The sequence below is a fragment of the Hirundo rustica genome, chromosome 4 (assembly GCF_015227805.2).
Source record: "Hirundo rustica isolate bHirRus1 chromosome 4, bHirRus1.pri.v3, whole genome shotgun sequence".
In the NCBI taxonomy this organism is placed as follows: domain Eukaryota; kingdom Metazoa; phylum Chordata; class Aves; order Passeriformes; family Hirundinidae; genus Hirundo; species Hirundo rustica.
Window position 1 is genome coordinate 76088138 of NC_053453.1, and position 12892 is coordinate 76101029.

The window sequence follows — 12892 nt, forward strand, 5'->3', positions numbered from 1 at the left end:
GATTTACACCAACTGGCATGAGTTCAGGATCTGGCCTCACTTCTTTTTTAAAACTCCAGCTGTTTCATGATGAATAAGAGCCAGATCCTGCAAAGGTTTACTACCTGCATTAATACTCTGAGGAGCCCACTCACTTCCTCTAAGTTGTGATTGCAAAATTGTGTCTTATGGTGCAGTATTTTAGAAGCAAGCGTATGCTTTTTGGGATTCAAGCATGCCTTGACCGTACCTATTCCTTTAATAGCATTCCTTTCAATAGCAATATCTTTGCTGATTTTCATAGAATCACATGATAGATGCTGAGCTGTTATGAAGTGGTATAACTCTACTTACACCAGTGGAAAATCCAGCTCCATGCTGTAGTTCTGCTTGTGTATTCAAAACAAACATGAGAGAGAAAGGTCCCTTTATTTAAATTGTCAAGAGACAAGGAAGATGTCTTAGGCTCGTGTGTTTCATTTGTGTGCTTCATATGTACTCATGTGTTGTGCACTTCAATTGTTTTGACATCACTATAATCAAGACAATAGAGACAATTCTAGGAAAGACATTTGATCTAGTTTTATGACTTGTATTAGTTTCTTTCTTATCTAAAAGAAGCCACAGCAGAAACTATGCTCCTTCTCTTTCTAACTTTACTAACTCTGGCTTTCAACCAGAAATCATCCCCCTGCTTTCCAAGTGCCTAAACAAAAGAAATTACAGTACTGACTGCAGCTGTAATTACCAGCTGGTGAACTGATGGCACATACTGAATACATAATCCAAGAGAATGGTGGTCTTCAGTAGTAGCCCTTTCCATACCACCTAGAGCGCTGGAATGCTCATCCTTGTTTACTATACATTCATGCACACACAATACATTTCAGTACAGCATCTGTATCTCTATGAACCTATAACGTGAACACATCACGTGAAATATAATGCACCCCTTCCATCAGTGAGGGTAGGAAAACCCCAGCTCACTCCAAGGATGATGGGGTTTTTTTGATAGATACCAGCAACTTAAGGCAAGCAGAAGCGACCGCAACGCTGCTGTGCTTTGCGAGGCTTCTCCGTGTCTGGGCTAAACCGCGCTCATCGTCGATCACGGACTTACTTATTTCTGACAGACAACGAGGGCACAATGCCGTGTGTGAGCACCGCAGGTGAGCTGCCCGAGGGGCTCCAAACGGGCTACAGACACTTGTCCACAGGAACGAGCGCGGTGAACCGGGAGGCTGATGCATCTTGGAAGCAGCATCCCGGCCCCTCTTCGCACTCTGCCTGCTCTCCCCGAGAACGCATCGAGGGAGGGATTCCCCACCCACCCACACGCTGCCTCTCCCTCCTCGCGAGGCTGCAGGGGGGTATAACGCAGTTCCCCGCTGGATGCGGGCCCGCAGAGAGCCCGCGACCCTCCCGCTCCCCGCTCCCTCTCCCCGTTCGCACTTACTCCGCTCTCCGGCTCAGGACGCCTTTGCCGATGACCTGGGGGGTCTTGTGCTGGAGCAGCGCGGCGCAGCAGCCCTTGTCCCTGCCGTCCTTCTCGACGGGGTGCTGGTGGGGCTGCGCCGCGGGGTGCTGGTGGCCGGCAGCCCGCCCGCCGGCGCCGGGCCCCGCCGGCGCCGCTTTGCCCCCGGGCGGCGGCGCCTGAGCCGGGAGCTGTTGGTGGTGTTGAAGCGGGTCGGACTGGCCCGGCGGCGGCGGCTGCTCGGGCGGAGGGCCCTGGGGCGGCTCGGCGGGAGCCGCCGGCGGCTCGGCGGGGGCCGGCTGCTGCTGCTGCCCGCGGAGGCTGCGGTTCTCGGTGCTCAGCTCGTCCAGCCGCCGCTCCAGCTCGTCGATGCGCTGGCGCTGGGTGTGGATGAGGCTCTGCTGGTTCTGCACGATGGCGGTGAGCTCTTTCAGGTAGAGCACGGCGCGCACCGGGTTCTCCAGCAGGCTCTCCATGCCCCGGCCGCCGGCGCGGGCCCCGCCGCCCGCACGCCCGCCCGCCGGCGCTCCGGCGAGAGCGGCGCGGGATGCGGGCGCGCGCCTCGCTGCCCTGCGCGCACGGGCACGCGCCCCCGCGCCGCCGGCGGCCGCGCGCTCCCGCGGAGGGGCAGGAACGGGAGGGGCTCCCCGCGCGGCCCCGCCCCCGGCCGCGCCGCGCGTGCGCGGCAGGTACCGCGGGGGCGGGCGGGGGTCCCGCGCGGCCCGGGGGGGTTTCCGGTGTCCCGGAGGTCCGGTCCCGTCCGTCCCTCGGTCCCGTCCCGGTGGTTCCTCGGTAGCGCTGCCCGCCGCCGCTCCTTGCCCGTCCGGCCGCGCCCGGGTGCCGGTGCCGCCTCGCTGCGCTGCCGAGCGGAGCGGCCGGTGCCGGGGCGAGCCCTCTGCGGATCCCTTCGCAACCCCTCCAGGACCCGGTCTTCTCGTTCTCCCTGGCTTGCGTTTCTGAGTGTTGCTGCGCTTTCGTTATCCGGGGTGATTTCTTTCGGGTATTTTTTCCAAAGTGACTTGAATAATTGCGTCTAGTTTTGGCCGCCGTGTTGATAAAGCCCCTGTTTTCAGCTTGCCTGGTTAGAAACATAGTGTCATTACGGTTGGAAACGTTCTCCAAGATCATGAAGTTCAACCTTTCATTGAACTGCACCATGCCCGCTAAACCATAGCGCTAAAGAGCCGTGTCTGCTTGTATTTGGGAAGTATTCCACACTTCCCCGGGCAGCCAAAGCTTAACCAGTCTTGCAGTGAAGAAATTTTTTGTAATAGCCAACCTAAACCTTCCCTGGAGCAGCTTGAGGTCATTTCGCCTTGCCCTGTCGCTGGCTGCCTGGGAGAAGAGCTTGATCCCCACCCCACTACAGCCTCCTTTCAGGAAGTTGTAGGGAGTAATAAAGTCCCCCCTGAGCCTCCTCCTCTCCAGGCTAAACACCCCCAGCTCCCTCAGCCACTCCTCTCATGACTTTAGCTCCAGACTCTTCACCAGCTTCACTGCCCTTCTCTGCCCTTGCTCCAGCACCTCAATGGCCTTCGTGTAATCTGAATGCGGGGTTAAATCTCTCAGAAGCAGTTTCTGAGGAAAATAGATGTTAAAGAAACTTGCTTGGAATTTTTGGTGTCCTTTAGGATCTTTGGAAGAAAGCTAGGGCTTATTGTGGGGTTTTGCTGGGGGTGTAGGTACTGTAGATGAGAGCTGATAGGCAGGGCCTTTGCTGTTAGACTCCATGCAGGTTTTCATTTCTCAAGAAATACCTTATCTTGCCCTTCTCTATCCACAGCCATAAGTATTTGCAAACTTACAGCCGTGAGTCTGAGAGACTGAGTGCTTTCTATTACATTCATCAGTAAATAACCTGGCTAAGGGTAATGAAATTATTTTCAGGAACTTCTGTGTAGATCCATAAAGTTATTTCTGTAATGGGTAAAATCCTACACAGTCACTATGAGTGCAGAAGGTCCAGGAGGCATCATGAGCACTCAGCTCATGCTTACACAAGCATGCCAGTGGATTTGACTCATTGTACAAAAAGTGCAAGGCCACAGAATGAAAAGGTTTTAAGTGATTTTGAGTGTAGAGCTACTCTCATTTTGCCTTTTCAGATCAGCAAAACCTGCACTGTAGCAAGGATTTTATGAAGTGAGGAAGAAAGAAATGTGAAAGAGAATCTCTGTTTCAGATGAGCTGAAGGTATATTTCCAGTCTCTTCTGTTTACAGGTGGCCTTAGGAATGTAAAGTGATGCAAACAAAATCACCAGGATTAGAAACTGTTCACAGACTCCTCCTAAATCAGAACTGCTATTCACAGTTCTCTTGCAAACACTTAGAGTTGGCTTTGGGATATCAGGAAACGTTGCCGCACGTCTCCTGTGTGTTGGGGGAAGACCCCAGAGTGAACTCCAAGGAATATGAGCATTCAAATCTGACACACTTACGGTTTATTGGAAAATTGTACGGGAAACTTTCCTCCATCTCATTGCCTAGTTTGTCATTAATGTTTTATGACAGGAGATTGACTGAGCAGAAGCTGGCATTACTTAGCAAGGGGAGGGATGGTTATAGGGGAATGTGAAAAAGGGCACACACAGGAGGACTGGAGGTGGAAACACGAGCTGAATTTGGGGAAGAGTAGAAGTGATCGTTTGAGAAATTATGCTGGCATGCTGTCTGCTTTCAAAGGCACTGCTGAACTGCAGTATTTCAGTCTTGCCTCACAGGAACAGAGTCCAGGGACAGCAGTGGAGACAACATGCTTTAGGCATTAGTAGATTCTGGGATGCAAACAGGGGTGGCTATGTGCACACTCATTCATGTGTGTACACACACACACACACAGACACACACACAGAGCATTGTTAGGAGAGACTCAGGTACAGATTCCTGATTTGACAGAAGAGAGGAGGCTGTTTTAAATCTTAAGGCAAGCCCTGTGTGGACTTCTGGTTTTGCAGTGGACGTCACATTCCTTTGCAGCTCAGCCGGGTAAAAGAGATGAAGATATACGATATCACACTGGCCTACCCAGGTAAAGTCAGCCAGGTCGTGTATGTATTCTTAAGGAAAAGTTAACTAAAAAGAAAATATAATCCTGATTTGGATGACTGGGGCAAAACAGCTTGTAAGTCTTTTGTCATGGTGCTTCAAAGCCTATCAGAAGATGTGACTTTTACTGCACAGAGTGAGCCTGATGTATTCACTCACTCTTTCTGTACCTTTAATTTGCTTGACCAGCCTTGTTAGCCTAATTTGTACTAATAAATCTTAGTCATAAATTTAACAGAGACCTAAGGCCATGTATTGGTAAGCTAAAACAAAGAAGATTAGTAGGAGAATAAGAAACAAACCTGTTTTCTGCGCAAGTGTGGTGACTGGTGGACAAAAGAGCTACAACCAGCCCTGACCTTCCAGGTTTCTAAAGAGGGCACGTGCCAAAGGTAATGCAGCAGAACGCTTTTGTGCCTAACATGAAGGACTATGCAAGGACCTCCTTACAAAACTTCAAGAGTTGCATAATCCTCTGCAATAAGAAAATTCAGTAAAGATGGGGTATTCATCCAGGAGGAGTCTGCAAGCACATCACCAGAAACGGAATGTCTTCTTTCTTGCTGTGAGCAAGGTCCTGCATAGCTGGAAAACACCTTCTCTTTTACCCAGCCATCATTGTGGCCCTTTGATTATGCTGCCACAATAACTATCATAAATCATTTGCAAAGCTCTGCACACTGGTGAAGGACTGTTCTGTAAAAGGTGAGTGGCAGGATTGTAGCCATCAGAAAAAGGGAAACACAGACGCAGAGTGGTTAAACGATTTGTCCAAGGCCATGCAGGAAGCTGGGGAAGGAGGATGAGGCAGGAGGGATGAGGCGTGAGGCGGGGGAAACACATGATGACACCACACACACAACACAACACAACAGATCTCTGATTTCAAGTATCTTTGGCATTTAGCCCAAACTTCAGGTCATTAAATGCTGCTGCTTCTCTCTTTAGGAGAGATATTATCTGGAAGGAAACAATGGCAAAGATAAGGAAAGCCTGGATTCTCTTAAAATTATTTTTGCCATAGATAATCTGTTGGTATTGTATTTTTCAAAGTACTGATTATTTTCAGTCCATTCCAGAAAAAATAATAATGAATAATAATGGATTAATTATGTTCTTATGGAATAAAGTGCTTTCCTTATCCGTTTAGCAAGGTGCTTGGGCATTGCACAGACAATTACAAATAAAGTACAGTGGTATTAATTAAAATAAGCATGCGTTATAAAGCCACAACAAAATAAAAATGAGTCAAGCCCCTGGATTTAACGGAAAGGTCTAATTCTACATGATTTAATTTTATATTTCTTTAGCTATTTCACTCAGAGTAAAATTAATCCATAAATAAAGGTATACTAATAAGCATACATGATAGGGAAGGTAGTAACACCTTTAAGTGTTTCAACTGTAGAAAAAACTTTCGCTGCCAAATGTTCTTTAACATTGTCTGAGAAATCGTAATCTCACTTTCATTTTTAACACCTCACTGAAATTTGATGCAAACAAATCACTCCAGCCTTTTTGACAGTTAGAGACTTCCCGTGTTTTTACATTTGAATTTCTGTTTGAGGCATTCCCTTCTCAGTTACACTCTATCTCCTCTTGGACAGGAGGTCATCACAGCAAACCCAGGCAGTCTTTTCCTCATTTCTTGCATTTGATCCCAATTTCCTCCACCTTCCGTGCCTCAGCCTTGCAAGATAACAACTTACCCCTGGTAATTCAGTATCCAAAGTGCTTCCAGTTGGAGAAGCAGGGTATATAGCTTAGGTTCCCAGCTATGATTCTGTGGACTTGTTATCATAAGCTTATGATAAGTTTTTTATACTTCTATAAGAGCTGCATTTCTATTGTCTTTGTTTCAGGAGAAAGAGAATTTAGGAAGGTGTGTGCATGGAATACAACAAAGATTATTGGTGTTTAAGAGCAAGTCCTTGGTATTTAAAGAAAGGCACATTTAGTGTTGGCCAACTCACCTTAACTAACCTAACATTTTCTCCGCTTCTTCCTGTCAGAAAGGCAAGTGAAATCCCCACAGCTGATATTTCCCATCAGATCTAAGTTCTTAAGAGCACACCAGGAAGCATAGCACAAACCATGTAAAACCCCAGAGAACTAGAGTAAAAGATGGGAGGTAAGAGATGCAAGAATCATGGTCCTGTATTTCCATCTTTCATTCTGATTTCTGGGGGAAGACGGGCATTTTCAGTCTCACCTGGAAGTTAGCAGCTGCTCAAGTAGAGATTCTCAGAACTGCTTGCAAACAGCCTGCAGCTCTAAAAAAATTTTGCAGGAGTTAGATGAATAATTTCAAAATAGAATCAAGACAATCATAATGTTCTCATGCCTAATTTATGGACAGAGGGGGGGGGAAAAAGTGCATCTGCTGAATGCTTCTTTCACTCAGGCTTCTTTGACTTGATGCTGTATCCAAAACTATTCAGATCAATGAGATGTTTCACCATCCTGAGTCCAAGCCAAGTCAGTATCTGCTTACACCTGCTAAACAGATGGATAAAATGAAGCTAACAGGAGAAGCATGTTGCCCACAATCACACAGAACACTGCTCAGTGCCTGCAATTATAAAACATAGGACTCAACAGCAGTGTTTCCTCTGCTTCAGATGAACACTGAGTAAAGGTGTGGGTAGTTCTCTGGCACCCTCTAGTCCAGCACCTAAAAGCCAGTCCTGACATCTGCAACAAGGTGAAATCTCTCTGCCTCTCGTGTCATGGCTGTTTAATTGTTAATTCATATTGATACCATAAAACCAGAAGCAGTGGGAAACATCTCAATTTATAAATCAAACATAAAGAGCTGAGATGTGGTAAGGACAAACACTTCAATTTCTTTCCTTTTTGGTTGGGTTTTTTCCCTCTTCAGTTGAGTACAGCTAAACTGCCATATAAATATTTAAAACAGCTGCTCATCAGGAGAAGGTACAAATTCTGGATTGTAGCCTTAGTTGAGAGGTGTGGTTTTGACACATTTTAAAATCTTGGTGGTATTTGAACTGTGCTACTGCAGCCTTCTGTTTTTTACTGCAAATTAAAAGGAATCGAGGTCTCTCTTCAGACTGCACTTCCCCTTTTCATGTTGCTAAAATATTATATTATCTCCTGCCTTTTTCATTAAATTAAGCTTTGACCACTTAATTGATTAATTCTAGAGAGCAAAAGCTACACAAAGACATTTCCTTCAGAGTCAGTCAGGTTTTCGTTTGAGCTGATAATTCAGTCTTTTGTAAACACTGCAGTAAAATGAAAAAAAAACCAAAAAAAAACCAAAAAAAAGGCAAACAAACCCTGAATATGAGCTTGATTCTCCCGGTATTATCTGACTGGCTCCTCCAAATTACATGAAGATTTTCAGAGGGGACAAGTTTGTGTGATCTGACCTTGCATAAGATACACAGGGAAAAAAAAAAAAGAAAGATAAAAACAAAAAGAAAGGGGATAATGTTGAGTGTAAACTCATACACCAACATGTTTTTTCTGCAATGGCAGAAATCAAATACTGTCAGGAAAACAAAAAACATTCATGAACAGGATGCATTTCAGCTCAGGCTACAGTACAGCATTTTTCTGATAAGCAGCTGTTTAAAATATTTATGTCAGCTTAGCTGTGTTCTACTGAAGAGAAAAAAATTGACAGAAGAAGCAGCATTTATCCTCACCACATTTCAACTTTTTATCTTTGGTATATAGAAGACATTTTCCCTTTGTTTCTAATTTTGTGCTATCAGTATGAATTAACAATTCAACGGCCTAAACACAAGAAAGTTCACCTTGTTGCAGAATTCAGCTTAAAGAAAGTAAGACTGCAGATCATAACACCTGGCTTTTAGCTGCAGGACTAAAGATTAAGATACCAGGACCTTTACTTCCTGCCTTTACTCAATCCTCATCTGAAGCAGACAGAACCTTTTCTGATTACAGACCCTCAGTGAAGTCCTATTTCACCTTGACAGCGTGACTTTCTTGGTCTCAGATTTGGTGCTCAGATTTCATAACAGGGGTAAGCAGATGCTGACTTCTCAGGAAAATTAAGGCCAGGACAAGTCAATAAAGCATCTGGCCTGATGCGCTACATACTGTATAATCTCATGCAGTCTGGAACATGAGTTTAGGAAAAATGTATCTCCAGAAATGCTTCTGGAACCACTGGGAAGATGGTAGGTAGAGAATTGGACTCATTCCATGATATTTTGTTATCGTTGTCATGGTTGACAAGTTGGAATATTTTTCTTATATGAAGTTATCCTTTTTATTTTCCAGACATGAGTAATTATGCCCTTCTCTACCAGGGTAAAGAGCTCCTTAGTCCTAAAGTTTTTTTCCCTCCTTGAAGGTGACTGACCAAATCACTTGATGATATTATTTTTAGCAAGATAAATGGACTGATCTTTTTAAATGATGTAATTTTCTGAAAACTCGAGTCTTCGGGGTTCTTTGGCTTTTGAGGTAATCTTTCAGACTTCCTTATATGCAGCATGGTCTAACTAGAGGCAGCCCAAATGTTTGCTGAAGAGGTCGCTGCTGAGATGTGCTCCTATCTCTTGTTGCTCATTACTTATGGAGTCAGGCTTTTGCTCAGGTCAACTTTTGCCCTCAAATCTGCTTGTAGACAGGATCCCTTCTGTCCAGACATGCTGACTTGTGAGAAATATTTCTGTGTTCTATTCTCATGCCTGAAAGAGTTTCAAGGAGCATATGAAGAGACAAAACTCAAAACTGAAAGAAATCGCTCCAGACTTTTCTTAGAGGAACACAACGGAATTGTTTCAGACATCCACCACCCTCCACACAGCTGCAACTGATTCCACAGGGTAGAACCTCTGCCTCGTGCAAAGGACACAAAAGACCCCTCTGTTTTGGGAGACCCCTAAAGAGCAGGAGATAGGTCGAATGGTGGCAGGTCTAGCCTTCATGTTGCATGAATTAGCTTAACATAAGGCTAAGCTCTGGGTGCAAGCCATTCAGTCCTGTGAATTTCTTCACAGCTGATGAGATTCTGGCAATGGTTGAAGTGAATCTGGTGACAAGGCAAGCAGCTGAAAACTTACCACATTGGCCAGAGAGAAATTGCCCACTGATTTTCTGACTACCTTATTTGTACACCTCTCAAGTAAGAGCAGCCTAGCAGATCTTTTCGGATAGTGAGCAGAAGTATCTTCTGAAACAACACTACACTCATTATTATAAGATGGAAAAAAGAAAACAATCCCCACAGCTCACAGCAGCTCCCTTGCAGAGATAACAGTTCAGTTGTTCATTCCCTCTGCAGCACTCTCTGTGGTGCTCACCGTGGGAAGCAGAGAAATGGCAAAGGACAAAGGGTCTTGTCCCTGGAAGGAGGGAGGGCTAAGGAGCCACAAGCAGTAACAGAGGCTGGATGGTACGGAACAAAACCTGATGTGAATTGGGAAGCATGACGCACAGGGAGACCGGTGGAAGTGACAGAAGGCAGGGATGCACAGGCTGCCAGTCACTGTGCTGGGCAGAACTGAGGCAAGGGGAAGGCTGATGTTTTGTCTGCAGGCAAGACTGGTGTGGAAGTTGTGGAAGAAAAGTGAATGTGCAAAAAGAGGCAGAAGGGTACAAAAGTGCTCTGAGTAAACTGAAGAGAATGGCTGAATATTTGTAATAAAGACATGCTGAGTACAGTCAAAAGGAAGACTCAGAACTTGAAAGTTGGGTTGAAGTCCACTTTATAAGACTTGAAGAGGGTATAGATCTGGATCCTACAGGAGCCAGAGCTATTTGCTGACAACTTAAGTTATGATTTGTTTAAAAGCTTCCCAGCTGTTCAGGTTTGTAATCTGTTTCACATTGAAATCACTGCTGGATGGATGTCTTAGAGTGGTGATTTTGGACACATTCTCATTGGATTTTAACTTTTTATGTGATATTTTGGGCTTTTTTTTTACAGAGGTCAGCACAAAAAGGCAAAACACAGCCAACTGTGACAGAATATATAAAACAGAATGAGCTGCCTACAGATAAATGAAAACAGTCCAAAGTAATAGAGACCAATATGAATCATGACCAGGAAGCTTATTTGTGATAATAAACATGTCATCTGTGTCAGATAAACAAATCACAAATATTTATTAAGATAACAGATGGATTATAAATAGAGAGACATCCCAAATTCAGATCATGTCTCTCGGTGATAGTAGATATGAATTAGCAGCCAAAATAAATCTGGCATTCTCACAGAGTCATAATTTTAAAAAATAATAACAATAATAATAAATAAAAAGAAGGAGAGTACGGAGGAGAGGGCAGACAAGCATTGCAGGTTTTTTCCCACTAGTATGACAGAGTTTAGAGAGATCAGGCTGCATTAGTGCTGCTAAACATGATATAAGCATGACAATGATAAGAAAAAACTGGAGGCAGGGTTGAGGGAGAGGCTTTCCTGGTAGCTGCAGTTCTGACCCCAGTACTATAAGCTGCTGCGGGCAAGCAGGTGCATGAGGCCTCATTTTGACATCAGTGAGTTCAAGCCAAGCACAAAAGTCCATCTAGCCAAAGCATCAGCTGGCAACTTCCACTTACCTCCTTCTTCCAGTCTTTCAGATGCAGATAACACTTTATTGATATGGCATGAGTTTTGAAATAATGAAAAAAAAAATGATACAATATTTATTCTTTGACTCTGGTGATTGTCCAATGAAGCCAGTCAGTTTAAAAAGACCAAAATTAATTTTCAGGAGGACCTCAATAAAACCAGTCGTTCTTAATGCAAACCTGGCAAACCTGCAAACCTGTTTGTCATGTTGTCCTGACCTCCTGGAAAAGGAGAGGCTGAGACTCTGCAGCAGGAGGGATTCTTCCATAACATATATTCCCGTGTTTCAGACCATAGATTTCAGACATAAACAATACTATACCAAACTGAACAAAACAGGCCTATAAAATACCAAATGTGACTGAAACAATATTGGGCTTGACAATAATTTTTTTGTATTTCCTTCCCTTCTGTGAAGATAATGTTGCATACTCAAGGCCAAGCTCCTGTTGCCTATATTCAAAGAGGGAATGGAGGAACTCTTAATGTGATAGGTCTACCTGTCCTGGTTAGATTTCCAAAGAGGAAAAGGAGCAAAACTACCTCATCTGTGCTAGTGCCGGTCCAGGTGGACTGCTCTGCAATGATAAAGACAAGGTAGAATGCTGTGTCACCATTTGCATGACTATCAGGAATACAGTCAAGAGGATGGGGCCAGACTCTCCTCATAGATGCACAGCAATGGGATAAGAGGCAAAGGGCCCAAACAGAAACACAAGAAGTTCTATCTGAATATGAAGAAAAACTTACTTAGAGAGTGGCAGAGCATTGGAACAGGGTGTCCAGAGTGGCTGTGGACCCTCCTCTGGAGATCTTCAAAATCCAACTTGATGTGATCCTGTGCAACTTGCTATAGCAGGGAAGTTGGGCTAGATGATCTCCAGATGTCCTATCAACCCAGGCCATTCTGTGATTCTGTGAATAAAGCCCAAAATGAAGTCAGGAGTTCTCACCTGTAAATCCCAGTCAGCATAACAAGAGGTAGGTGCTGCCCCAGCTGTCCTCTGGATAGTGCCACCACTACTAAACCAATTTGAATTTTAAGGGATATTCTTGTAGCTGGTGTATATTTCTGTTTTCCTTCTGATAAGTCCTACATGCTCATTTTGAGGTACATTCAAAAATCCTCCTCTTCCTTATGTTTATATGATTGGATCCTTTCAAATATTCTTTCTCCCCTGCAGCAGTTGTTCTGTGAAGGTCTTGAGCCCTTTGACTCTTCCTTATAAGCCAGAATCTTGCTCCTAATGCTGTTGGACTGGCCTGTCCTGGCCATCTCTGTGCTTACCTATTTCCCTGCTTGCCAGAAAGGTCAAGTCCCTGCTCCACACATGGACACATCCACAACTGCCCCCATTAAAGGTAGGAGTGCCCCAAGGCTTTGCAGGCACAGGACGTGGATGCTGTCTCACTGGTCAGGGCAGGATGCGGCCTGTCTTCAGCAACCCAACTCAGCATCTCTACCTGGCAGCAAAATACTTGGATAAAAATAGACCAAGAGGCCTCCTAACAAACCTGCAGGATTTCTGGGCTCAACCCCAATGCTCAGGACTCAGTGAGAAATTCAAGGTCATATTCATGTTCTGTGTAGTTCTGAGAACACGTCTTTTGGTGTTGATTGAAGCCCAGCCTGAGCTGGGAGGTTACGAGCTTGGCTGTGGCCCCTCCTTCCTGATGAAGATCCCTGGTTTCTGGCTCATTTTAGTGGATGTGCTCACCTACAACTGAAGGCCATGATAAAATGGATATAGTAATAAATTGTTTATTTATCAAAATAAACAATGAAAAATTATTTGTGAATTTGGGATGCACTCACTGA

At 44.9% G+C, this 12892-nt stretch overlaps 1 protein-coding gene across 2 annotated transcripts in view; it reads right to left on the reverse strand.

Annotated features, from left to right (window-relative positions):
- Positions 1-1934, reverse strand: part of IQSEC3 (IQ motif and Sec7 domain ArfGEF 3) — a 99020-nt gene extending 97086 nt beyond the window's left edge. The window contains exon 1 of one of the 2 annotated variants that reach the window (XM_040061909.2): positions 1436-1934. In XM_040061909.2, coding sequence (XP_039917843.1) covers positions 1436-1929 — 494 coding nt within the window. In that variant the 5' untranslated portion in view covers positions 1930-1934. Of the gene's footprint in view, positions 1-1099; positions 1119-1435 lie in introns of those variants that run through there. The other variant, XM_040061913.2, reaches the window with a different exon arrangement.
- Positions 1935-12892: the final 10958 nt, after the last annotated feature.